The sequence below is a fragment of the Neopelma chrysocephalum genome, unplaced genomic scaffold (genome assembly GCF_003984885.1).
Source record: "Neopelma chrysocephalum unplaced genomic scaffold, ASM398488v2 Primary Assembly neopelma1_149, whole genome shotgun sequence".
NCBI lineage: Eukaryota > Metazoa > Chordata > Aves > Passeriformes > Pipridae > Neopelma > Neopelma chrysocephalum.
The window spans coordinates 883,130-910,423 of NW_020897811.1; the positions used below are offsets into that span (position 1 = coordinate 883,130).

At 40.5% G+C, this 27,294-nt stretch overlaps 1 protein-coding gene across 1 annotated transcript in view; it reads right to left on the reverse strand.

Moving 5' to 3' along the window:
- Positions 1-11,137: 11,137 nt before the first annotated feature.
- The window catches only part of ANO2 (anoctamin 2), a 123,907-nt gene continuing 107,750 nt past the window's right edge, over positions 11,138-27,294 (reverse strand). Inside the window, exons 18-22 of the mRNA XM_027701129.1 lie at positions 21,585-21,737; positions 21,420-21,472; positions 19,100-19,281; positions 13,859-13,964; positions 11,138-12,419 (exon numbers count right to left, since the gene is read on the reverse strand). Coding sequence (XP_027556930.1) covers positions 12,138-12,419; positions 13,859-13,964; positions 19,100-19,281; positions 21,420-21,472; positions 21,585-21,737 — 776 coding nt within the window. The 3' untranslated portion in view covers positions 11,138-12,137. The remainder of the gene's footprint in view (positions 12,420-13,858; positions 13,965-19,099; positions 19,282-21,419; positions 21,473-21,584; positions 21,738-27,294) is intronic.

A 27,294-nucleotide genomic window follows, 5' to 3' on the forward strand; every position in this document is an offset into this window, starting at 1 on the left:
TCACTATAATCCTCATCACCACTTCTGAATCATTTTGTGTGGGATATGCAACATACAGAGAAATTTTTACAGCAGAGAAGGAAACAGTCCACTTTTTAACTTTCTCTCTGATAATCTGTATTTATTTTTGGAGATGGGAGAAATGGAGAGGAGGGGAAACCCAAAATCAAGCAAACAAAAGGTTCTAAGATAAAGACAAGAGAGTAATTTGGTTTAAATCTTCTTACTTGCATTTATAACAGTAGACTTCTTTCAGTTGTCCCAAGCTAAGGATCTGAGCTATAACACACTTTCTTTCCAGCATATCTCATGTATATATTTTTTAAAAATGATAAAATTTGCTATTTTATTATTTTTATTTATTTATTTATTTTATTATTTTATTATTTGGGCTTCACTTCCAGTTTGGAGACCCATTTCCTTCCTCTATCTGTATACACACAGACTATTAAAACATAGTATAACACTGTCACAGCTGGATGTTTGACTTAAGACACAGAAGGAGATCAGTTCTTATCCTTATTTTGAGTAGAGTGACTTCTTTGAAAATGTGCAAGTTCATGCACTTATAGTCTTATGTAATAGACAGATAATTATCATTAATACATTTCAGTCTTCACATTAAAAGAAATTGATTTAAAATGCAATATGTTTTATACATACTTTTCCTCCATTAAAGATTTTAAAGATGTTTTAACTGTTGGTGTTTTTTTCTGTTAGTATTCTTGGATTTCTATTATATTTAATTAAATATAAGTAACTATAAATTAATTTTTTTAATTTCCTGAGTTTGAAAAACATGGCTTTTTTTTAATGATTACAGTGGTTTTATGACATCTTTTGTTCATGTGTTGCTGGTATAGGCTCCCAAAGCTCCTCCCAGCTTCATGTGACTTTGAGTCTGGGAATCACTGATACACACAAGCACATAAAAAAAACATCCTTCTTGAACAGCAGTGTCAGGAAATACAGCAACAGTACAGGTTTACTGTTAGCAGCAAACTGTAGTGTGGATAGAGGTAAATTTTATATTTTAATAGAAGGTTGTGCATTTAATGTTCACCAAGTGCCACAACGGGCACTTTGCACCCTTAAATCTCAGGTTCACGTCGTGTTTTGTTTTTTCTCATTTACAGAGCTGGAGTTGCACTTCAAAGTTCACTGAAGCTACAGAGGAAGAAAGCAGGAACAGCTGGGGAGTGTGTCCCAGCAGTGAGGGCACAGGATCTGGATTTTCTTATCAGATTTTTGATCGAGTCTCCTCTCACCTCGGCTTTGTTTGTGCGGCTGATTTATGTCCGAGAGAGGAGAGCAGGTGGTCACTGAAAAGGGGTGTCTGGTCTCCATATCCATGATGCCAAGATGAGAAATCATGAGTTGCCTTTAGCATCTGCATGTTTTAAGCCACTTAGTGGCTGTTGGAATGAAACCCACCAGGCTTTAGGCAAACCTTGTTAGTAAGGGCAGAGGATCTGCTGGGCTGCCTGGATGGCTCGAAGGGTGAGGCTGTGACTAATAGATTTTCCTGGGATCAGATTAGAGCTATTAATTGTATCTCTGTTTAAAATGAAAAATCCCCCAGCAAGTGCAGTCTTCTTGCCAGTAGAGTTGAGTTTTCTAAAATTTTTGCAAGGAATCAAAGAGTCGTTTCCACTTTCAAACAGGTGAAATCAGGTGTGAGCCACTTGGAGTCAAAGAAAATTAATTCTTTAAAAGAGTGTAGCATAACAGGACCAAAACATCAGGATTTACAAGGTAATACTGCTCCAATGACATACAGGCTTTGCTTTAGCATCAGCTGTATCTCCTTTTATCCACTAATTGTGTAATTCATTCAAAAGAGCAACCAGATTGGTTTAATCTGTTACATATTGTATGGGCCAAACCCCAGGAAAATATTTCCCTTGGCTCATCCCAAGGAAAACACTCACACGCTGTTTATTTAGATATTTTCAAATACTAATTTTATCTTATGTTTTAGCTAGATATTCCTTTAAACTTGCTCTTCTGATTCCTTGTCCCTTTGGTATCTCTTAATTAGACCTGGTGACTAATTCAAAAGGAATTATTTATTTAACAAATCCCACCCTTTCCCATCACAAAGCATCTACAAGCAGAACACTCTTTCTTTTTCCCCAAGGTGGTGTTAATTAAAAATTATTTACAGACATTCTGAGCAGAATTCTTGTTCAGTAGCTTTGCCCTTGTGCTTCTTTGAGATGTCCCATCTCTGCAAGGATGTGTTGTGCAAGGCAACGATGCCTGAGTCACTGACATGGGTAACTATGTGACAGCTTGGAATGGAAAATGTTTATGTCCAGACACACATTCTTGTACAAGTATAGACTAATTAATAGTGTCAGACATCTCTCTGTTCTTCATTCACTCACTGTTTTGCCTTCCCAGTCCCAGACAGAAGTTATGGTCCTGTACAACTTGGGAAGGTCTCCATGCAGTTGTTTGTCTGTGCAATGGCAGCCAACAGCTGTAAAATGCTGTGTGAGCACAGTCTCCTGGCTCCCTGGCTTTCTTCCTTCCCTGATATGCTGGCTCTCATCACTCATGTCTTCCACTTTCACTGAAAGGAAAAGGGGAGGGAAAGAGAGAGGAGGAGAGCTTTGTTTACTTCTTCGCATCAGGTGTCCACACTTCTCATCTTGGTCCTGCAATATATGAGTGGGTCCATACCTGGATACACACCTGGAGTGTGGTCTGGTGTGTGGGAACATCCCTGTATATGTTTTCTTTCTTGCACACCATGCCCCAGACACAGACCTTATAGATCTCTCTGTGCCCATGGCAGGCACATGCTGCTGGACAACGAGGACACATCTGAGTAAAGGGTTGTTTTGTAGGAGACAAGTGAGTCATTGCTTTTTCCCAGAGTTTTGAACCTGACAAAGGAGAAAAAATGAGTAGAAAAACTGGCTTTTTTTTTTCAAGAGAAAGATAAAATGTGAAACCATACAAACCTGCACACCTAAGTGTGTCTCCCACCTGAATCAGCAGCTGTAGCCTGGCCAGCCACTGCTTCAAGGCAGCCTTGCAGTCAGGTACCAGCACAGCATCTCTTCCAATTCAGATCCTTCATCTGCCAAACAAAACCACAAAACAAGTCTCTCTCAAAGATGCATTTTACAAAGCAGGCAGATTTAAAGCATTTTAGCACCTTTGCAATATTTTTCTTGGGTTTTTTTTTAAATTCTTTTCCGTATGATTTTAAAAAAGAAATGGACCACAATTTTTTATGTTGTTTTCAGAAAAGCTTGTTCAGTTCAACTTTGGCAAAAAAACCTCAGGAAATTGCACAGAGATGAAGCTGGAAAGTGAGGTCAAGCTGTGCATTGCTGTCACGAAATTCTGTGGAAATGGCGTGGAAAACACCTTCCAGTGGGGGTGATCACAGAGGGCTTGCAAGTGATCGCACAGGGCTGAGTCTCAGGTTTAGGGAAGAAGCAAGAAAGAGAATGTCTGACTTCCCCTGAGCCTGGAAGAGGAAGGAGACCCTCCTCCTCACTGTCAGCAGAGGAAGGAGCCGTGCTTGCAGATGTTCCCTTTTCCCTTAAGCTGGGTGTCACAGACTTCCTGGGCCAGTGATGGGACACAGACCTCGCGGATGTTGCTGGTCGTCCGCCGGAGGCTTCCGTGATAAATGGGTCCAGTTCAAAAAAATAATCGCTGGTGTGAGGATGACCTCTTCCCATTCTTTTTCACCACTACAAGTGGGATTTGTTTTGTTGGGGTTTATTGTCTTCTAGAAGATGCTAACTTGGGGGGAAAGGAAAATCAAAACCAACCAAACAAAAAAAATAACAGTCGCTTTATCGCAAATGAAGAGCTTGGCCTTATTTTGGCTGCCGAGGTGCTGAGGTGTCTCCCAGGAGCTTGTGCCTGTGCAGGGCCTCTGGCCATATTTCCTGCAGCACGTGATGCTCAACCCATTAGTAAACAAGGCATCATCCAGCACATACAGAGTCAGGGGAGAGAGGCAGTGAAAAATAAGAGCCTGAAGATCATATGGGATATGTAAAGCTTGTCTCTTTGAATACTTCTTCACAGCATTAGCTTTTGTTGAAGGATTAAGCTGCCCTAATCTCCACTAAAGCCAAGAGAATAACAAGCCAGTTATAATTAATCTATTTTCTTGGCTCTCGAGAAAATCCCAAGTGGTTATTTTTCTTCAGCTACTAAGCCAATTCGAAGGAAAAACTCCTGTCAGGGTCAGTTATGTGAAGGGTGGTTCTGACTGAACTTGAAGCCGTGGAGCAGCTTTCGAAGTGCTTTCTCCTCCCATGGTTTGAAACATCTTTTGTGAACGTGTATGCAGCTCATGTCCTGACTCATGAAAATGTTGGATGTGATGACCTTAAAGGTCTTTCCAACCTAAATGATTCTATAAGTCAATGCCCACCTCCTTTGATTGAGTACTCTGGGTATGTGGCATTGTTTTCCTTCTGCTTTCTTGCTCCATCTACTGGAACCAGTTCTACATGTTATTTGAATGAATAAAACATGTTATGAGCATATTTATTTATTCTTGTTGGGGGAAAGAAAAAAAAAGAAACTTCTTAATCCAGTCTTTACAGTTTATTTATTTTAGTTTCATAGCTAAATCCACATTTTGTAAACTAAATCTTCCCCTTTTTCAAGCTCTTAATCAGAGCCCTGGCAGTAAGAATACTATTTTAGATCTAAATGTCCTCATAGGTTCTTGTCCTTACTGACCTTCTGTGTTTCCAAACTCTTATGAAAATATGTTGTTTTTTCTCAAAAGATTAGATGGAACAAATCAGCAACTAGAAGTAAAAACCCTCACCCAGCATCAACAGAAGGATGATTTGTCAAATTACCTGAGATTTGAATTGTACCAGACATATGTAACTCTCTTTTTAAAAAATAATAATTAAAAAAAAAAAGAAAAACAACAACAAAAGAAGCTTCATAAGAGATGAGAAAGAAACTAAAAATCTAGATCCCAGAGGAAAGCTTAAATCACGCCTGTAAGATTGAACATAACATTATTGTCATATTTGTTTGTGCCTTGTTTAAAGAAGTGGCCACTGGAAAACCTTTTGGAAAATAATCCTGTTAAGAATTAGCTCATTAGGATGGGACTCTGTTTAACCACTGGGCAAAAAATGTTGGAAGTTCTCTCTGTATTTGTGCAGTCAAAAATTCCACAGATTTTTGCTTGAGTTTCTCCTGCCTTTTGTGCATAAAATTCATCACAGGAGTCAGGAATCACTCAAGAAACAGACCTCACCTCATGGAGCAGATTCAGGGAGGGCTGTGATTTCTTCCTGTAATTTTTCTTTAAGCAGAGAACAGTTTGCTCCAGGAAAGAATGAGGCTGTGGACTAGAATATTATATTGGTAAGCTCTGAAATGCATGTGTCTACCAGCAGTGTGCAGAGACCTTTATTCTCACACCTTCATGGACCTGTTCTCCTGCTCCCCCGTTCCACCTTCCGAACCAGCTTCCTTCTAATTTTAAAGGCACAGCTTCCATTACCTTTTCCAAAAATACCTGGTTCAGTTAGAAGGCTGCAGTAGCCCTTTCCAAGTTGTTGGATCATATTGCTTCCCTGTTTATTCTCTCCCTGAACTTGCTGAAATCAAACACTACAACATTTGAAACAGGCACCCTGTTACGAGAATTTGTCTGTGTTACAGAAAATGCATAGATTTAACTAGGTGTTGGATCAATATTCCTTATATATTTTAATTCAAGGATCACAGCTTTCTAAACTGACTCATAGTTGTGTCAGCCTTAAGTCCATGCCACGTGGAAGCACAGAGTGGCAACAGTTCTGAAAGACAAATTTACTAAAGCCAAGTCTGACAAGACATCAGTTAGTTGCCAGTTGGCTTTGAAGAGAGATCCTATCTCAGGAAAATGCAGGGTCAAATCCCAAACTGCTGGCTCCACACATTTTCCATAGTGGGATTCATTCAGTACCACAGCAATGGAAGTTTGCTGTGGATGCACATTTTTTCACTGCCGACACATTTCTCTGTGGAAAGCTGCACACAGAGTTGCATAGAGGAAATACTCTCTGATCAAGGGGGTACTGAAGCCAAAAGAAAGGCTTCCACTGAGGTTTGAATCTGGGGATCTTGTCTCAGGTGGCCGCATTAATGATATGTATATAATCCTTTGATAGTAATCATTTTGCTCATTAAAAGTGTATCTGTGGAACTGGAAATAGCTTGGAAACACCGTAGGTGTGAGTAGGAGCCATTGTTAGTGATTCTTAAGAATCAGGGAAAGCTGCAGAATTGTGTCAACAAGCAACTGAAAATATATATATAAATAAAAAGATTTCATCAGATCATTATGTATAAATAAAGCATGTTATCAGTCTGTCTCAGGAGTTGTTACGGAATCTGGTTGATTTTAAGAATTCTGCTGGGGACGTGAAAGAAGCAGTAAGGCACCCTGTTAATTATTGCAGCTATTAATAATTTAGTAATCAATTAATAATTGAGTACATTTGCAGATGATGAGTAAAGGATGGGAATATTCAGAGTTTTGGTAGTACTGAGGGATTAAGTACAGATTAAAACACATTTAGAAAATAACTAACGCAGAGAAACTTCCCTGAAAAAGATGCACGTAGGGCAAAATGAGCACAGATTCTGTACTCGTTTTTTTTGGTAAAAATATTCTTGATCCTCCATTGTCTGTGGGCCTTTCAGAAGAACCATGGGCTGATGGCCTTTACAAGGTAAGAACTGGGAGTTCAGGTGTACATCCTCCTTCTCTCTCCCTACCTCTAAGTGAGGCACTGTTATATCTGAAAAACTTGTGTTACTGGACACACAAGTTATCCAGTATTAGGTGTGGAGGAATTTACCTACAAAGAATAGGTCACAAACAAAACTGGTTTATATTTTCTCTTCAAAAGCAAAATAATCAGACCAGATGGGGAACAGAAAGACCATCTGTGCCTAATTAAAGGGTGAGACTGCATAACAGCAACAGATGTTATATTATTGTAGTCAGAAGAGTTTATTGCTAACAGTGGTAAATATTGTGCATGGTGAAGCAGTAATTTAACAGACATACTTCCACATAGGCTACCCTTTTCTTCCTGGAAAAAGGAAGACTTTGAGTGTCACGAAAGCTTGAATTGCAGATGAAGTCTAGATAGCAAAGCTGAGAAGGATGAGGACTGAAAATGCGTCACAAAAAAAGATACCAAGTGCTGATTATTAAAAAAAAAATGGGCAGGTCTGCCTGAAGAAGATGTGACAGAAAAGATTAACATTCCTGCAGCTTCACTCAGGTCTAGAAAGCCCTCTTTAAACTTGGGATAACCACTGTGAGAGTGTTCATCTGGGTGGATTCTCTGCCTGATGGCATTTGAGCATAGAGTGACTCACGGAGATTTCTTCTCCTGAATAAGTTCTGAAAGCTCTTTTAAAACTACCCTGCACCAACAGTCCAAAGGAGAAGCTGCAGAAAATGGAGCAGCAAAGTCTTTTGGTGGCCATGAGTTTCTTCTGGCCACAGAGGCCTGGACACACCTTATGTTGCCTGACAATTACAAGGTCACATCCAGTTATATCTGTGCTAAGGCATCGAACAATCCCATTCCTCCCTTTTGTGGCTTCCTATTTGCACTGTTCTGATTAGATGCGCAGTTACACAGGTTCCTACTAATGAGACTCCAGGAAGCCTGGAGTGTGGATTTGGTGGTTTGTGACCAGGTGTAGTGCTCAGTATGGTATTAGTTACTCACACACCAAGATGTGTTGCTTTTCCTTTGTTTGCCTGTTTGTTTTAATTGAACTTGTCACTTTATATTTGGAGTGGTCCAAATCTGCTTACTGCTTTTTCCTTTCTCTTGCAGAGATTTTAGCTGGTTTTCATTGCTAAAGCAAGGAGTGACAATAGCTCACAGGTTTTGTTACCTCTGTGTTTCTACTTGCACCCCTATTCTTGGGCCACTTGCACCACATCTCTTGGAACAGCCACTCTCTGCTTCGGAGACACAACTTATGGCAAGGGGGAGCTTTGTGGGTAGACTTACAAGTATCATGCTGATAAAAAGGGAGCAGATAAAGTCTGCCTTTGTCCAAAAGAGATAAGTTAGAAACTGAGAATGAATGAACACCTGATCAGTGATCTACAATTACAGCAGCTGATGGGCAGCGGTGTCAGGAGAATCCAGAGGTTGCCATAGAAATGTAACAAAGGATGCAACCCTCAGGGACTGCACCTGAGTCAGGTACCAAACATGCAGGAATTCTCAGTGAATGAAACTCTCAAGTTTAAGAGAAAAACAGAAACCACATCACAGATAACGATAACTGAGCTGTCTGTCCTGTCTGTGATATCATGGGAGATCCCATCTGGACGTCAGCCGCGATTGCTGCTGTGCCTCTTTCCCAGCCTTGTTTGGGTGAAATATATAAACCTCAGGAGAACTCTCAGAGCATCAGTGTACATCTGCTGGCTTCTCTAGTTCCTTCTGCTAGGAAATCTAGAAACACATTATCATTTTTGGACCATAGCAAGCATTTCAGTTGCTTGTTATGGAAATTCTGTGTAACAACATCCTAATGCACTCGACTTTGGGATAGCATTTTCTGACTGTTTTTCAGTGACTCACAGTTTTTAAAAAGGTATTTCCTGGGTGGAGGGAGGGTGTACAAAATGGTTCTATTTTAAGAAGACCCTTAACTCTGAGTATCCTTCATCAAACAAGTCACTGGAGAAGAGGGTGCCATGTAACCTGCCTGCAATCTCTTTCTAAACCCATTTCTGCACGCCCTCCCACATTCCTGGAAAAAGAGAGGGAGCATTATGATAATCTAAAGGTCTGGCAGGACTGATATTTCTACTAGTTGGAAACATAAAGTTTCTCCCCACCAGAGGCTTTTTGAAGAGAATGGATTGAATTTCAATCAACTAGAGTTGTAAACAGCAAACATAGACAGTTCCAAAGCCCCAACTGTTTCAAACTTCCAAATCTACCACCAGAGTATCCTTTTGTAAATGAGGGAATAGATGTTATTAATACTGACTGCCTTAATGTATTACACCATGGAATCCCCAACAGAGCCTGCTGGTCTTTTGAAGGTAAAATGAGACAATTTGTTTTCAAGGAGATAGAGTTCCCCCATTTAAATGTTAATCTTAGAGGAGGGAAATCAAAGGTTATGTCTCAGACCTGTCACAGATTTTGAGGAGGGAGGCAAATTTTTAAAGAAAAATAAAATTAATTCAAGCACCTAGCAAAATTTAAACAAACAAAACCAAATGGTCACTTGGGAATGCTGGATCACTGCTAGAAGCAGTTGCTAATTCTTACTGTGATCTTAAAATCTTAAGCACCCTGACTTGGGAGGTTTGGCGTTGATCTTCTGTAAACTAAAGTGCAAACACACAATCTAATAGGAAGACATTGGGATTCCTGCCACAGGGCAGGGAAGGAGATGGACAGAGAATCAGAGTAGTTTGGGTTGGAAGGGACCTGAAAGATCATCTTGTTCCAACCCCCTGCCATGGGCAGGGACACCTTCCACTAGCCCAGGTTGCTCAGAGCCCCATCCAACCTGGCCTTGGACACTCCTAGGGATGGGGCAGCCACAGCTTCTCTGGGCAACCTGTGCCAGGGCCTCCCCACCCCCACAGGGAAGAATCTTTTCCTAATATCCAATCTAAACCTGCTCTCTGTCAGTTTGAAGCCATTCCCCCTTGTCCTGTCACTCCAGGCCCTTGGAAATAGTCTCTCCCCATCTTCCTTGTGGGTTTCCTTCAGGTCCTGGAAGGCCACCATTAGGTCATCCCAAAGCTTCTCTTCTCCAGGCTGAACAATCCCAACTCTCTCAGCCTTTCCTCACAGCAGAGCTGCTCCATCCCTCTGATCATCTTAGTGCCTCCTCTGGCCTTGCTCCAACTGCTCCATGTCCTTGCTGTGCTGGGCCCCCAGAGCTGGAGGCAGCTCTGCAGGGGGGTCTCCCCAGAGCAGGGCAGAGGGGCAGAATCCCCCCCTCTCCTGCTGCCCACACTGCTTTGGATGCCTAAAATTTTAACAGTTATGTTTTGGCCACGCAAATCCCATCCTCTGAGCCTCCCCCAGATGATTTTCTGCATGACAAGAATGCAATTTACATGACCACAGATGACTCTGAGGTGTGTATACTAAGAAAAAGCTAAAATTGTATTAAAGAGGACTTTTTCCCTATGAATTTCCTATCTTGGTCAATCAGAAAAAACAAATGTATAAATTGTCAATAGTTTACACACAGATCGTTATGGCAGAAGCTCATCAAATATCTTCTTTTAGATAATGTATGCATAAAAAAAGGGAGAGATATTGTAATACTACACATTTTTGCACATTTACAAGCTGTATTTGTAATCTTAGGCATATACAGCCAAACTGAGTTCTGGGCAATACCCCTAGAAAGTCATTATTAATTGAAAAAAAAAAAATCAAAAACCAGTTTCTGAAAGGGGAAGAACCGTCTCTGAATTCATTTAAAATTCAGCAAATGAGTTTTGACAGGGAAAAAGAAGAAAACATTTGGAGAGGTCAGACTTTTTTTCAACGAAATTCAACACTTGCAATTTTATTCAAGATGATGTTATCATTTCAAATTTGATTACTATAGAGGAGGGATAAATTACCTGAAAGTAAATTTAAAAAATGAAATTCCAAAATGAATTTTTTTTATAATTTCATCCCACCCTGAAACAGTTCTCCCATTTTGATTTGCTTTAGTTTAGGCACTGAATGAAAAAAAAAAAAAGAAGAAAAAAACAAACAAAAAAACAAACAAAAAAACCCCCACACTATTATTTTTACATCTCTCATAATACAAAAGATGTCACAGAAGAAAAATCTTTCCATCTACAAGAACAATGAAATCTTAGGCTTCAGAAATGTATAAAATATGATTGTAATGTTAGAGAGCAATCCTGTAGAAGGCCTGAAACTGAAGCACTTCTTTGGTTTGTACTTTTGAAAGTATTGTTGAGAAGACAAAATGGAAAGCAAATCTTTTACCCTGACTCTGAATTTCGAGATGAGTAAGAGACAGAGCCCACAGTAAAAGAAACAGATTTTTTAATAAAGTTTAATTTTCATTCATGACAGAACAGAGTTATTCATTAAATGCTTGTAGCTGAAAGCTTGGTTAGTGAATATGTGTATCTTCCAATGAAATGCAATTCTGCAAAACATTTTACTTTACAGTAAATCACAACAGCAGCAATTTTTGTTACTTTACGCGCGATGTACATGAAAATGCCACATGATTTACAGGGCTTAATTCCAGTCTCACTCCTCAGCTTCACCCTGATGGTTCAGTGGCATGATTCCTCTGATACTGGCTGAATTCCCAGTCTAAGTGAGAGGAGAATCAAACATGCAGGGGTTTGTTTGGGGTTTTTTTTTGTGTTCAGGACAATGAACAACAAGGAGCTTCCCTGGTTGTAGCAGCTTCTGATGCACGTTATGGCCTCCCTGCTCATCAGCACATGCATTCAAGCTCCTGCTAAGCAAAAAACAATATATCTGTGGATGCAAGTGCACAGGGATTTTAATTCCTCGTGTTTCCACATCTCTGTGCCCCTACCAACAGCCCTGCCTGCCCTGCAAGGGTAGCACCTTGTGTATGTCAGGAAGGCACAATGACTCCTTGAGGCCCCAAATGTTTGTCAACCACCCACTGGCAGCTAGAAGCAATGAGACCATGAGCTGTGTGCACTTCTCCATGGTCAGTCAGACCTGCCCAAAGGTAGATATGAGAGCAGGAGTGTTCCCATCCCCACAGGGTGTCTGCAGGAAGAGGGATGGTTGCAGTCCTACTGCAGAGACTGCACAAGTTAGGAGAATTCCCGCATGTCTACCCAAGTCACATCACCACAAAAACCAGCTACAGCCACAATATAGCCCTTATCTTGCACTGATAAAGTCTGGAAATGCTGCAGCCCAGATAGCATATAAAATATAACAGAGTTCCTTGCATATGGAGTTTGTAAGGAAGCAAATGAAGCCTCCTTTTTGCTCCATGTCCCTTGCTTGACTGTCTCTCCCTCCCTCGCTCTGGATTCAGAATCACTTCACACAGTAAGCAGGTGTTGCAGAGGTAAGCACAGCATGTTCCCCTTCCCTAGGAAGTCACACCACCGTGTGCTGTGAGCTAAAGGAGGTGAAGCTGCCTTTGGGACTCCGGGTAGACTGGGAGAAGCTGGCAGCCCTGCTCCTTCTGCTCTTGCTCCCACTTTTGCGTTTCCGCTTGTCTCGTGCCATAAAGCTTTCTATCAGCTTCAGTTTCTCATGCTCCTCCTTCAGGAAGAAGTCAACAAGCACGCTCTTCTCCTTCTTGATCTGTTGGCTGATGTCCTTGGGGATGTCAGGGATCATCCAGTCAACCAGAACACTGAGGAACATCACCAGGTTCTGCAAACACAGCAACAGATGTGAAGCAAGAGTGAAAAATCCAAAATACTCACGCTGGAGCAAAACCAAACCTTTTCTACTGCTATGAGACAGGTATCAAATACATTTTGCTGACGGTGTGTGGCAGTAAGCACTTGAGCAAGGCTTTTTTTTCAAGAGACAGCTCAGGTTTGTGCGAAGCTACCCCTCAGTGGAGTGGTTGTATTGAATGTGTGCTTCAGTTAGGTGTGAAATGGGAAAGGACTTGGATTCATCAAATGATTCATGGCCTTAGGAACAAAAACAGCCTTATTCCTTACAGGCATCCATAGGTGCTCAGTTCTCAGCATCCAGTTCCTTGAGACTGAGTTCAGAATCCATTAATATAAGGGCATCCTCCAACACAGACCATGCCCATGTGCTTCCAATGTGGCCTGAGCAGACTCTATACAACTTTCATGGTCATTCTATCCTCAAATCCTTCTCTCTGCGAACAAGCAGGATTGTTTTTACGCTACCACAACCCTCAAGCCACAATCCCAAACCTCACCTGTCAAGGTTGTTACAGGTGATGCTCATAACACCAAGCAGGAAGCAGACTGGGCAAAAAGTTTTGCCTGTTTATGAAATTTATAGATAAACGATGCTATCATGGTAATTCTTTGAAAACTGCTGTGTTGTGTAATGCCTCAAAATGTGTGAGAATGTTTGCTGACAAGGCTGCTAGAATGAACTCCCTGTCCCCAGCCCAGACAATGGAGCTAATTAACCAGGGAATGTATTCTGGCAGAACAGGCAGAAGGCCTTTCTTCCATTTGAAGCCCAGCAGAACGAGTTCGTTTCAACTGTTTTGCAGCCAGTGGTGGAAAATTACTGAAGGCACAGCAAAGAAGCAGAAGAGGGCAATACAAACCAGGCAAGATTCACAGTAACACTGGGAGTACTTGACAGGTGAGGCAGAAACACAGGCAGGTTTCCACAAGAGGGATGGACCCTGTGGAAGGATTCCAGGTCACGGAGGAGAGGAGAAGGAAGCCATCCAGAAGGCAAATCATAATAGCAAATCCCTTGCTAATGAAATCTTCACACTGAGGAGAATTTGCTGCGCTTACTTCAAGAAAGTAGCAAAAAGCCTTGGAGGTTTTATCACCCCCTGAGAGTATAAAAGTTGACAGAGTCCACTTGAATGTTCAACAGCCTGGGTTTTTTGGGATCCCTGCTAGTGCCACAGGTTAATGCAGGCTGTGGCACTCTCTTCCATGAAGGGAGAAGAAAGCTCTGCTGAGGAAGTTCCACAGGGCTCCAAAGGGAGAACCTGTGCTGAGGCCCACTAACCCCTCAGCAGGCTGGGTATGCGCAAAGAGAAAAGCTCTAATGGACATGGGCTGCTTTGGCACGTGCACTGCAATCTGGTTTTTACTAGATTTCTGAAATAAATTGAAGCAACTCACCAGACTTACCTGAAATAGAATAACAAAAGCCAAGCGAGCAGATAAGACTGCCCAGTACTGCTTAGAAAACTCATACTGGTTTGGGGACCAAGGTGGTTCTCTGTAGTCTTTGAACCTGTCAGTGGAGACAGCTCAGTTATCACACAGTTCCAGCAATTTCCTCCAGCACCAATTGCTTTGATTAACATGATTTTAGAGTCACAAAACCTAAAGAATCAAACCCTCCAGATGTTCCCACTTCAACCCTTATTATGAAATACAACTCCAGAATTAGAGCTGGACTACCTCCACTGAATTGAACAAGCTTAGTCTGGTTTTCACAGTTGTAACCAAAATCAGAACATTGTTCTAATGTTGGAAATGTCCAGATTTTACAGGATTGACAAACGTCCCCTTTTTATTCCTGGTGTTAAATTGACCTCAGTGTACAGGGAATAAAGTGCTGAAGTGAAAGCAGAGAGACAGTACAAGGCATTTTCAGAAGGAGATAAGCCTGCATTCATCTCACCTAAACCTTGATTCATTTAGGGAATAATTCAGCCCACATAAAATGTGACTTTCACTTTGGTGGTTCCTGTCTTTGCATTAATGAAAGGGGGAGCCATGGGAAAGGCACTTCCTAAATTAACTGTCTAGCCTTAGACAGGATAAAACAGAGCCTTAGTGGTTTAGTGTAAAGACTGTTGCTTTTAGTATTATCATCAATCATTTGGAAGTAAACAACAGGCTAATAAAAATCACAGATGCTCCTAAATTGGAAAGTTTTGCATATAGCAGGAAACACAGAAAGCAATAAGAAATGGATACAGGAAACGCAATGAGAATAATATGGGGAAATGGAAAATAATTAAAAATAAAACAAGTGAAGGATCTTCGAAAGGATAGAGTTTGAAAGAAAATGCAATGAAAATGGCCTGGAGCTTGCAGTGGCCAGCAGGTTAGCACAAGTTTGAAATATGGCAGCAGGACAGTATGACTTGTGGGTGTATAAACACAAGTCACAATGGTGCTGGGGGGGGTATTAGCTCAGGTAAAACCACACCTGGAATGCTGCATTCAGCCATTCAGCTGTGCAGATTTCAGAGGGGAAAAAAGATTTAAAAAAAAGGGATGGGGGGGAAAGGAAACCAAAGAAAAAAATAGCAACAAATTGAAGTTAGTTCAGCAAAACAATACAAGGGCTGAGGAGACTGACTCACCAGAAAAGATTAAAGAGCAGCACATGTATTGCTCCACTTTGGTAAGTAACAGCCACAGTTGGACATGATAACCATGCACAAATTGTGCCCTTAGGACTGAAAGGGATAATTTAATGCTGTTCCCAGTGTTTGACTAGGAGTAATGGGATGAAATTAAGAAAGGGAAAATCTGTTTTGAATACCACAAAACCCGTCCTGACAGTAAGATTCATTAGACTCTGAAAAAGCCTCCATTGGGGGATAATGGAGAAAGTTCATATATAACATCTGTCAGCTTCAGTTTGCAGGTGTGCTTACCAAAATTACCTTCAGGTTCTATCCACATGGCTTTGCATGTTAAATTATACATTTACAATCCACGCATCCTCTGCATCCTGCCACTCCCCACCCCCAAGAAACTGAGTCTGAAATGCTGGATGTGATTCTGTGCTGCAGCTTCTGGAGACACAAGGTGCAACCCACAACGGGGAGAGGGAGGTGGGAGAGGAGGAGAAAACAGCTTTAAACTGGGGACTGTACTAATTTATGGAAGCACTACCTGGGCTGTGTTAGCCCCTGGTTTGTTTGTTTTGTGCAGTGGTTTAAGCACAGCAGCTGAGCTCTCCATTGCATCTTACTCAGGACTCCTGTGCTGTGCCTGCACTGTGAGATCCCCCCTCTGGTACCTTTCTGGACATTGTGGATTCCCACATGTTGCTCAAATCTGTGTCCAAGCCCTGCAGCGAGGGCCAGAGTCAGTTCCCTTGAATTTAATCTGCTTGAACATCAAAGCCAAGGAAAACCACTGAGTTTGTTGTGGATTTTGCCGAGCACTATAAATCAATCCCAGTCTTGAAACGCAGCCCAGGTTCACCTGGAAGGGTCACCAACTGTGGTGGGTTTTCCATTTGATGTATTCAGAGCTTCACAAACTATGTAAGTGTTGCAGGACATCAGACCCCTTGGAAATTTCACCTGGCTCAGCTGGAAATCACAGGGCTTGTGATGCCTGAATCTACATTCAACAGAACACTAGCAAATGATTTACAGGGAAGGGATATTTTGCCAGAGCTACAGATGAGGTAGCTGGGCCTCCTCCCCACCTCCCTTTTTAATTATTCTGTGTCACATGGGACTTCAGAGTGCAATAACCTGGCCCTTTTCTAACCACTATATTCCACAGGTAGTTTCTTTTTTACAAAGACCATCTTTTCAGTTCAAAAAGTGTTTGGACAATGCTCTCAGGCACTGAGAGTCAGGTGTGATTCTTGGGGTGGTCCTGTGCAGGGCCAGGAGTTGGACTTCATGATCCTTGTGGGTCCTTTCAATTTAGGATATTCTCTGACTTTATTGCTCTGTGATTCCCTCATCTCTTCAATTCTTCATTCCTAAAATACTTGTTTCAGCAGGTATGATAGGAACAGCAAACAATCAATGCTGCAAAGACTATTGTGTTTCAAAAATAGTAAGCAATGCTAATACCACTGAAAAAGGACAAGATTATGAAGTAGTCAATATGGTTGAAGAATGGAGTACAGAAAAGTTCTGAGGGAAAATAGAAAAATACACACTGAAAGTAGAGAAAAGTCAGGGAAGTGACGATGGATGGAGAAAACCACACAATACTTGGACAAGAGTGAACTGAAGCCAGAGCTAAGAGAAAGATGCTATTGTATTTCAGAAGTATATTGTGTGGGAAAAAAGAAAGACTGGTAAAAAACATATCAAGTTGTACATGTAGGTGGAACTGCAAATCGGTCCAAATATGCTCATCTGTTTAATTTCCTTTTTCAGCTGGTCTTTGAGGAAAACATCCTGAATCACAAGGAAGTACCTCTTCAGCAATGCGGGAGTATATAAAAATTAGTCAGGGAAAAATGTTAGAATTCAGCACTGATCATTAGAAGTAGATGAGATGAATCCCAGGACACTAAAAAAATCAATTCATTCAAAGACACTTTATAAATTCGCTGAATATCAGAGCAGATCCATGTTAAAGTCCCTTTAATGAGTCCATACCTGCTGCTTTCTTCTTTTCAGTGTGACCAGCATACTTTTATGTACCCCATTATCACAACAGATTATAAGGATTAAAAGGGCCAAACCAATAAAAATGTCACATATCTTAGCAAGCTTTGCTTTTAATTTGCCTTCAGCTACACAAATGTCATTTTTCTGTGGGAAAAAAAAATCATTAAAACTAATGCTGTGCATCAGGGCGTCGTTGCAGCAATGTTTATTTGGCAGCAGTGTCAAGGAGTTCACAGCATTGGAGAAAATGCTGCTTAAAACATTCAAAGAATGTATTCTGTATGTTCGGTGGCAGAGCTGTTTCTGGCTTGCTAAGGTTTTTTTAAAGACACCTTAATCTCTGGCAATGCCCGTACAGAGCAAAACTCAGGCTTATTGTAACCACATTTATCTCCAGAGGTCACAGAAATCTAAGAATAAGAGAGGTCAGCTTGTTCCCAACATATTTGCCAGAAAAAGAAATGCAGATTTTATTTCCAGCATAAGGGGCAGTGTTTGCTGCCTGTCCCTTGGGACATAAGCCAGATACCCCGTATTTTATCACAGTGATAGCTGTGTCCAAAGCTGAGATTTTGATAAGATTGAAAAGAGGAGGATGATAATACACCAAAACGGTGATGTCTTCTCCTAATTGTTTCCTGATAACAGAACAGAAACACTCTCACAGTACTTTCCCATTCAGATTAGCACATGATCAAACACTTATTAATTTTTCCTTCTTCTCAGTGGCATGGACTTGATATTATCAGGCAGGAACCACTATTATGCTTACCGTAGATTATTCCTTTCTTCCCTGTATTTGGGCTCTGTTAAGTAATTTGGCTGTATTTGGCCGTGCTAATGTGAGGAGAGCATTTCATCACTGTTGTCCACACACACACACAGCTCCAAATACACTGGCACTCACAAACAGAGGCTGACATCAGGTAAATAATAGCACAGTGAAAGTAGCAAAGCCACAATGAAGTGAATCGAGATGTTTGCTGAAGGAAAACAGGCTAATTTGGGGAAACAAATTAAAAATGCTAGGAACACAGTCTATCAGAAAGTAGAGGTCTTAGCTGTGCACTCTCCTATCTTCTATTGTAGTCAAGGTGAGAAGGCAGGTGCACCCCAAAGGCAACCCTGAGACCAGTGCTGGAGTCACAGGGCCAGATTTCTCTCCCTGGTTCTTCTGCTTCCAGTGAAGGAACTGAGATGTGTAATTTTTGTGGGTTGTAGTTGGGTGAGATAAATACCTTGCTTAAAACAAGTGGGATCCTAAGTGTGAGATATATTAGGCAACACAACAAGGGAGGTCAATTAAAGACCTGTGTGTAATAAAACTCAAATAAATTAAGGCTCTCCTTAAAGAAATGGAAAAGGAACCTTTGTGCTGATTTTGTGCTATTGCAGAGACCAAGCACAGTGGGTTTCAAGGGACTCCACAAGGAAGGTGAGGCAGGCTGTTGAATATAGCACTGACCCAATTTTGAGCAGCCTTGGGTTGCACTGCCTTGAACAAGTTCTTTGAATTTCTTCATATTTTTATAAAAAAACAAGGTTACTTTGAAAGCCCTGGAACCACCTTAGTGATTTCTCTTGCAAACTAGAACTACTCCATAGGCATCTGACATTTTGGACATCTTTTAAAGGAAATTGAGCCTTGTTTCCCCAGTCTGAAAGATGAATTGAAATATAAGACATGTAGATGGCGAATGGTGCACGTTTTAAAGATGGGCATAACATATTGAAAACTCAGATTTCAGCAAAAAAGAAACTGTGGTTCTAATTACTGGGTATCCATTTTAAAAATTAATTCTTTTTAATTAAAGTTTCATCTTTCAATAAATAAAATATTTTTTCATTTGAGTAAGTCTGCCTAAATTGCCTATTTTGCCTTTTGCGCTGGAAAAACCCTTTTAAGAACCTTCTAACACAGTGGGAATACTCCAAAAGCTGTACTTTTAAAACCACCTGTACAAAGGCTCATGAATATTACTGAATATGCGGGTGTATAATTGAATATTATCAGTTCCCACTTTGAAAAGAGGCACCTTACCTGCAGAATAAAACATCCTGTGCAAACAGGGAGTTTGCTGGCTGTGTCCCAGCCTTGAGGTGACTGACATTGAAGTAGGAGAGCGTGTGATTGATGAAGCCATGCATGGTTCCACTCTGACTGTATGCATATTGGTACATAAGGCGTGGAATGAAATCGGATGTGACAGCAATTACAAAAGCCTGCGAGACAAAAAAAACACCCAACCAAACAACAGCATCATGAATCTATGAATGACCCGTTCCAGGTTAATTATTTTCATGTGCAAGTAAATTTGGAGTGGTGATGAAGTGAGAATTGAATGGTACAGAATATTTGCATATATAAATGCACAGTAACCTGCTCTGTCTCTCCAGGGGAAGGCTAAGTTAGGAAAGTGCAGCATTTCTTACAGCATAGAGCAGCAAAAGCAAATAATGTACTCTCCATTTCTTCAATTCTTTCCATCCCTAAAGCCATTAGGAGGTTTATCACTAATTTAAAAAAAAACCTGCAACAAGACATAATAGCTAGTTATTATAACTTGGAGCATATTTTGGTGTAGTTACACAGTGTTATCTGAGACAAACCTGTTGAGTGTAAAGTATTCATTCTCCATTTTCCCCTCTGCATCAGGATTTACACATCTGGCATGGGTGGATCTCATGGTGGTATAAAATTCTCATAAAACTGGTATCTCATAAAGCTGGAGTAATTGTGAACCAGACCCAGAAGTATCTAAATCATATCAATAAGAATTCCTTTGATTTGTCCTCTGGACTTACTCCTGTGGGAGCAGGTCCAGAGGAGGCCATGAAGATGATCAGAGGGATGGAGCACCTCTCTTATGAGGAAAGGCTGAGATAGGTGGAGTTGTTCAGTCTGGAGAAGAGAAGGCTCCAGGGAGACCTTAGAGTCCCTTCCAGTGCCTGAAAGGGCTCCAAGAGAGCTGGAGAGGGACTTTGTACAAGGGCCTGGAGTGACAGGACAAGGGGCAATGGCTTCAAAGTGACAGAGAGTAGATTTAGATCAGATATTGGAAAAAATTCTTCCCTGTGAGGGTGGTGAGGCCCTGGCACAGGTTGCCCAGAAAAGCTGTGGCTGCCCCATCCCTGGAAGTGTCCAAGGCCAGGTTGGATGGGGCTCTGAGCAACCTGGGCTAGTGGAAGGTGTCCCTGCCCATGGCAGAGGGGTTGGAATTAGATGATCTTTCAGGTCCCTTCCAACCCAAACCATTCCATGATTCTATGATTATTTAAAATTACATTTTGCTAAATAATAATTTCCTGTATCAATATTGTTCAGATGCAGAGACATAACTGGGCACTCAATATTTTTTTCAAATGGATATGCATGTTTAAATTTTTGTCAAGAGAAAAATATTACTGATATTTTAATGGAATCCCCAGGCAATAAACATTTTCAGAGTTCTTTTGACACAGACAATAACCAAGGATAATAAATCTACAAAGTACATTCAGATAAAAACAAGAGGCTGTAGAGTTTTGCTCATCCAGCACAGAGCAGTGCTGGACAACTGCAATTTATGCCTGACATCATAATATCCCTTCAGTAGTGAAAATCCTCTGACTTTCTAAAGGGCTTTGATATCTTTGATATTTCATGGTTGGACTTCATGATCTTTAAGATCTTTTGCAGCCTAAATAATTCTATAAGTTTATGACCTGTGGGTTAAAAACCCACTAGTTAGTATTACAATTAAAATCCTAGGGCATGAGTCTTTTTTATCATAAAACATATCAGGAAAATTTTACTTAAGGAATACATATGGAACAATAAACATAATGTATCTCTATACCAGACACACATTATACTGAAGTAATTGTTTTTGTTCTGTGAAAGAGTGTATTTTCCCACTAAGATTTTTTTTTCTGGTCCTAGAATCCAAGATGTAATATTTACATTGTTTTTCTTCATACCAGTAGTTACACTGGCAGAGCAACAGAAAAATCCATGGGTATGAATGGGAAGTAGATCTTTATTTATTATGTGGAGTGTTGACTGCTTTACCTCCCCTTCACTGGTTGTTCTTATATGGATTAGTCTTATTGATCTACATAACATGAGAATAGAGAGAATGGGATGAGGGAATGGTAATTTGTAATTAAACCATGTTTTGCAATTTAACAAGAATGAACTGGATAATTTAGATGTCACAGAATCACAGAATCATCTAGGTTGGAAAAGACCTCTGAGACCATCAAGTTCAACTTATTTTCTTGGCAAATAGAGAAAACTAGACTTCACTTTTAAATTATGCTGAAGGGACAATATAAGCTCCAAAGATCATGGTTGGAAACTGGTATAACCAAATACTTACATTAATGATAACTGAAAGCTTTCCAATACCACTCAAAATGTCATACCAAATTCCTGTAAATGAAAAACAGAGTTGTTAATGGATTTACTAGGTTTTTCCTTCTTTTTTTTTTTTTTAATTGCACTTTTTGCATTATCTTCACTGCAAAGTTTTTCCACTGCTTACCTATATCTTTTGCTCTTACTGTGTCTGGCCTCCTCAGCTCAGTAACAAACTTCTTTGCATCGAGACGGACTTCTATGACGTTGTTCAGGAGAGCAAAGAGAGGTGCCAGAGGGAAGGAGGCAACAAAGAGCGTGACAAAGCCAAACTGGATAACTGGAAAAGAAATATTTTTGATAGATTCTGAAGGGAGCAGCTGACAGCAAATTGTTGATGAGCCTTGTGCCTCACGAGGCCCGTGAAATTCCACTTCCCAGTCTGATCCCAGTGATAAATATCACAGAGCAAGGTTACAAAAGAGAGAAAGGTTTGTCACTATGCTTCATGAATGTTTTTAATAATGCTTCAAGTCACTAGCACAAGCACAAGCCAAAGGAAATAATAAATGTAATAAAGGACAAAGGGTTCAGCGTGCATTCTTCTGCATTTATACATAATTAACTGATTCAGACTATGCTGTTCTTCCCTGCCTTTTGCCTATAAGAAAAATTATGCACAATCAAAGAAGAGGAAAAAACCTACCAGGTGCCACTATTTCTTTCCAGCTTTCCTTGAAAAACTTAGTGGCAATCTGTCAAAAGCACGAACAGAATAAGTATCTCTGTGGATGCAATGAGCCTGTGGTGTTGGAGAGCACTTCCATCCCTCCTTATGTCACTGATATCCTCCCAATTTACAGATCTTCCTCTTTCAATCTTAACAAATGAATATTACACATATATATATTCCTTGTGAGAAAGGAAGTGATAGTTCACTGGTCCCAAAGAACAAGCAAGGAAGCACATTCCTCCTGAGTTCTTTATGTTTGCTAGAACAGATTCACAACTAATTAACCCTGTCTTCTTCCACAGGGGGGAAAAACCGACCCACCCACCCAAAGGAAACTCTCTCACTTTGCAGTGGATGTCACATTTTTGTGTCCTTCTGGTCCCAGCATTGCATTAGAAGTTTTCACGCAGACAAATTCTCCAGTAAGCAGGTAAGGAACCAACGTCACCCTGCAAAAGCACAACGCTGACACAACTGTGTTTTTCTGACAAGTCTCAGTGCTCTTGAGATGCTTGGAATAGTCTGGTAGAAAATCCTGTTCCTTCAAGCAACCTTCTTCACATTTCGGGTGGGCAGAGTATCCTTAGTTCCTGCCTCTTTCAGTGTCACTTCAGGATCAGTCTCATCTGGATGAATCTCATTTGGGTACAACGAGAATCTGAAAGGCAGTTGACTCTTTTCTTATTTCTCCGAGGGGGTGGGGAATTAACAAATTGCCTAAAAGTTTGTGTCTTCCATGGAAGAGAGAAGGCATCAGCAGTGAAAGCTACTCATGAGACTGGATCCCTTCCTTGTTTAAAGTAATACTTCAAAGTGAGAGAGGTTTATTATCCCAGTAAACTAATGAGAAGTAGAAGAAGAAGAAAGGGGCCCAAATTTGTGCTGGTTGAATGCAGAGGCAGTGATCCCACTAAGATTAAACTAATAAATCTGACTGTGATCTACATTTCAGAATTATAAAAATAGTAGTATAGAAAAAAGGTTGGTGTGTATGAGGATATATTTACTGTTGCTTCTTTTTTGGCAAGTATAAGTTTTGTATAAGTCCTCTCTCCACTGTGGGAGGAATCTGTTGCAGTGTTTTTGTGAAAATAGAGGTATAAATAGCACAACATTTTAGTTTAAAATAATTTCCTTCAGCACTGTTGTCACAACCTACTATTGAAACAGCTTTCTCCAGGATCTTCTCTCAATGCATCTTTTTTGTGTGAAGATTGTAAGTCTTCTGATATTCCTCCTTTTCTCTTCTCAGCGACAATATATTTGCACAATAAAGTATTATCTCTGTATATTGTTATTGTTTTGTGTGTTTTATGTATGTATATTTACATATATTATTTATATATATAGTATATTATTATTGTTTTGCTCTGCAATAAATTGTATATCCCAACATATACTAAGATGGAGCTTTTTAAAAGCATACAAACATCCTATCCTTGAAATCATACTTTCCTGAAAATTTTATATTCAGAGTCAGGAAAAGGAATTAACAAGGAAATAAAACCAGATGTTAATGTCCCCAAAAACCGTGAAATGCTGAGAAAAATACATAGCACCAAAATATGCTTTATTTGGTTTTAAGTGAATTTAGCAGGAGTAGAGCTGGGAGAATTCTGTTTAAAAAAAAAAATCAATGTATTTGTAATGCTTTAAGAATAAACCACACACACATTTGCTTTGATGTTGCTCACAGGCCCTTTATTCATTGCCTGGGAAAATGCAGTTTAATTTTTATTCAAGTTCATGAAAAAATGTTGAAGGTATGCAAAGGAGTTCTGGATAATTGTGCAAATATGTCTTCATAGAAAACGCTATGCCAGATGTGTTTGTGTGGCCACCTTGAAATCTCTTCAACCTTCTAGACCCCTTTTTATGAAAGTGTAAATGATGCAAAAAGCAGGCAAAACCAAAAAAAAAAAAAAAAAAAGCTGAAGCCCAAAAAGCAAACTCAAAATCCCCAAACCAAAACAAAGCACACCATAATTCAGATGGTCTTGTTTAGTAAGCTAGCAGACAAGAATTTAAAATGAGCAGTCTTTGAACACCTCAGAAATTTATAGGTACATGTTGAGTGTGATCAGTGTTTCTAGAAGCAAATCTGAATGGATTAGGAAGAGAAGAATCCCTGGAGTTCTGTGGATGCCTGTCCAATCACAGTTGGAACATATACAATACATTTAGGGCACTCACAAACACTGTTCCACCAAGGACAGTTGACACAAAAACATCCTTTTTTTTTGACTGGAGAACCTGATGGCAACCTGGAAATACCCTTTTTATATTCACTCTTGTGCCACAAGGTCTCCATACAAAGCTCTTTTAGTGTTCCTGTTCAGGGAAAAGGCTAAAGAGACCCAGGAGCTGGACCTCTGGATATCCAGCGTGTTCCATAGGTTTTCTACTTCCCTAGCAGTCCAGCCTGGAGAAAACAGAGATGGACATCACCCAGCCTCATGGTATAAGCTGGTGAACAAAATATTTGAAGGCTGTGTACAGGGGGAAGTCGAGGACATAAGAAATAATGCCAAAGCAGGACACTAAATGTGCTGTCAGTGACACAGAGTCTATCTCTGATGAGACTAAAAACCCAAACCACGTGTTATCAGTGCCTTCACTGTCTGACTGGAGCAGGAAAGAGGCCCAGGGCTCAGAGCCAGCCCATGAGGTTCTCAGCACCTAGTGCCACATCTGCAACATCTCATCCAGGCTTGGGCCCTGAGACAAAAGCTATAAAACACAAACAGCATCAAAAGAAGTCTCTCAGACCAGAGCCCTTCCCAGAAGTCCACTCTGCCCAGAAGCTGTTCCTCTGTGCAGGGCCTGAACAGAACCCAAGCCCAACAACGACAGCACACTCTGTCCCTCTAACTCTGGCATCCAAAGTCTGATTAAGAGCAGAAATCAAGGTTTTTAAATTATGGATCTGGAGAGTGCTAGTTGTGTAAGGGATGAAGAATCAGTCCCCAGCACAAAACCTTCCGTAGTGAATATCAGCCAGGTTCTACAAGATTTACACACTGAGGACTGTGAGTAACCCCAGGATCTAGTGTGAGCAATCCCAGTACCTTTTACATCAAAACCTAACTTAAGAAAAGGTAAATTTTTGTCATTGTGTTGCTTTCTTTGTTACTTCTGCATCAATAATATCTGTCACAGGATCATCTGTTGCTGGAAGTAAACAACGAAAGGACCACTCCTGTGCTAAGGAACTTTCCAAGTTCTAAGAAGAAACTTCTTATATACAGACGAAACTTCAATATAGCCAAGCCTGGCTGAAAAATTTAAGGAAAAGGTGTAGTAAATGCATGCAACAAGCCTACACATAACAGACTGAGTTGGTAATTTTCATAACCATCCTCATTATAGAGATTATAGAAAAATGCAGGTTTCTCTTCAGCAATTTTTTTTCTTTTGCTGCCTCACACATTGCCTTTTTGATGGCTTTTCCTGCTTTAGGGGAAATTCTTCCAAACCTCTCAGATTAATCCTTATGATAGTCGGTAGCTACAGACATTGGATCTGATCATTTTCTTCTTAGAATTCAAAAGGGAGTTTTGCCATTGTTTTTTAGCAGAAGTTGGATGACAAAACCCTTTATTATGATTTCTCTTCGAGGAAAAATGTTTTTAATTAATTGCCACATGAAGCCTGGAATCCTAAAGGGGTTTGACTAGAGAAGGAAAGACCTAATGAAATAATCTGAAAATCATTGTTGATGTCAGTTTCTTCTCAAAAAACTATGAGTGGTATAAATTTCAGATATCCATGTGCATCATTTAGCTGCTTTTGGAGCCAGTTTCATAAAATTTGTTTCATTAGCGATATTTATTGCTACTCTAAACATCAATTTCTTGCCAACTCCTATCACTGCAGGCTAGTTACACATTGCAAACTTGCTATCCTGTGGACCAGGAAATTGCTGTACATGCTGCCTGCTTTGGGAACTCACGGGGTGTTGGGCTGGGTCAAAAGTCATTGCACAGTTTTAGAAATAGGAATTGCTAATGACAAATTTGACACGTGCTGACAGTGGCTATTTGTGTTTCAGGATTACTCGAGCAAAATTTTCTGATCACTTGGGAATTTTAAGAGTGTCTCTGCTGAAGAGTGACTGCTAAAAAATACAGCTATGTATCAGTTAATAATATCAAAACAAACAGTCATCAGGCATTTCACTGTGCAAATCAAAGCTCTGTGCAGACTGGCTACTGACAGCCAAGACCTGTTCAACAAAAAAGTTCAGCACAGTCTGCTGACTGAAATCAGATTCAAAGTTCAGCTCACTGAAGAAATGACCCACAAAAGCTTTCCCTGAAGGAAAACTTAAGAGTTTATTTGCCATGGTAAGGTGCTGGCCTCTTCCTCTCACACTACTGAGATCTGAAAAATGCCACTGAAGTCAACAGAAGTCTGCCTGACTCGTAGGTTTTGGGTTTTACCTTCTTAAGTTTTCTCTTTCCTTAGATTTATATATGACTTTTACTCTAAAAAAATAATCACAGAATCATGGAGCAGTTTGGGCTGGAAGGGACCTTTAAAGGTCATCTGGTGCAAATCCTCTGCGATGAGAGGGGGCATTCAACAGGTCATGTTGCTCAGAGGCCAGGTCAGCCTGACCTCGAATGTTTCCAGGGATGGGGCATCCACCACCTCTTTGGGCAACCAGTGCACGTGTTTTATCACCCTCATTGCATAAAACTTCTGTCTTATATGTAATCTTAATCTACCATCTTTTAGTTTAAAACCATTACCTATTTTTCACTCTCAACAAGCCCTGCTAAAAAGTCTATCCCCCATCTTTCTTTTCAGCCCCCTCTAATTACTGGAAGGCTGTTGTAAAATCCCCCCAGAGTTTTCTCTTCTCCAGAATAAACCACCCCAATTCTCTCAGTCCAATTTGTGGCAGCGACACCAACCTGGGAGCCATGTAATAATAGACTTGGGGCCATCTGTTTCTTCAAATGTGGTTGCCCACAACTGGAAGGAGAAAACATCTTAGTGTCAGTAGTTGTTAGCCCACGGGCTCAACATGTCACCTTTCCTGTCTAAAAGAGACAAAATTACAAGTAGCTGTACTTCTCTGGGAGTATTTTCCTGGGGCAAAGAGTTCTCTGCAGGCTCATGGGCCTGTGGATAAGGAGGGTGGATATGAAGCCAACAA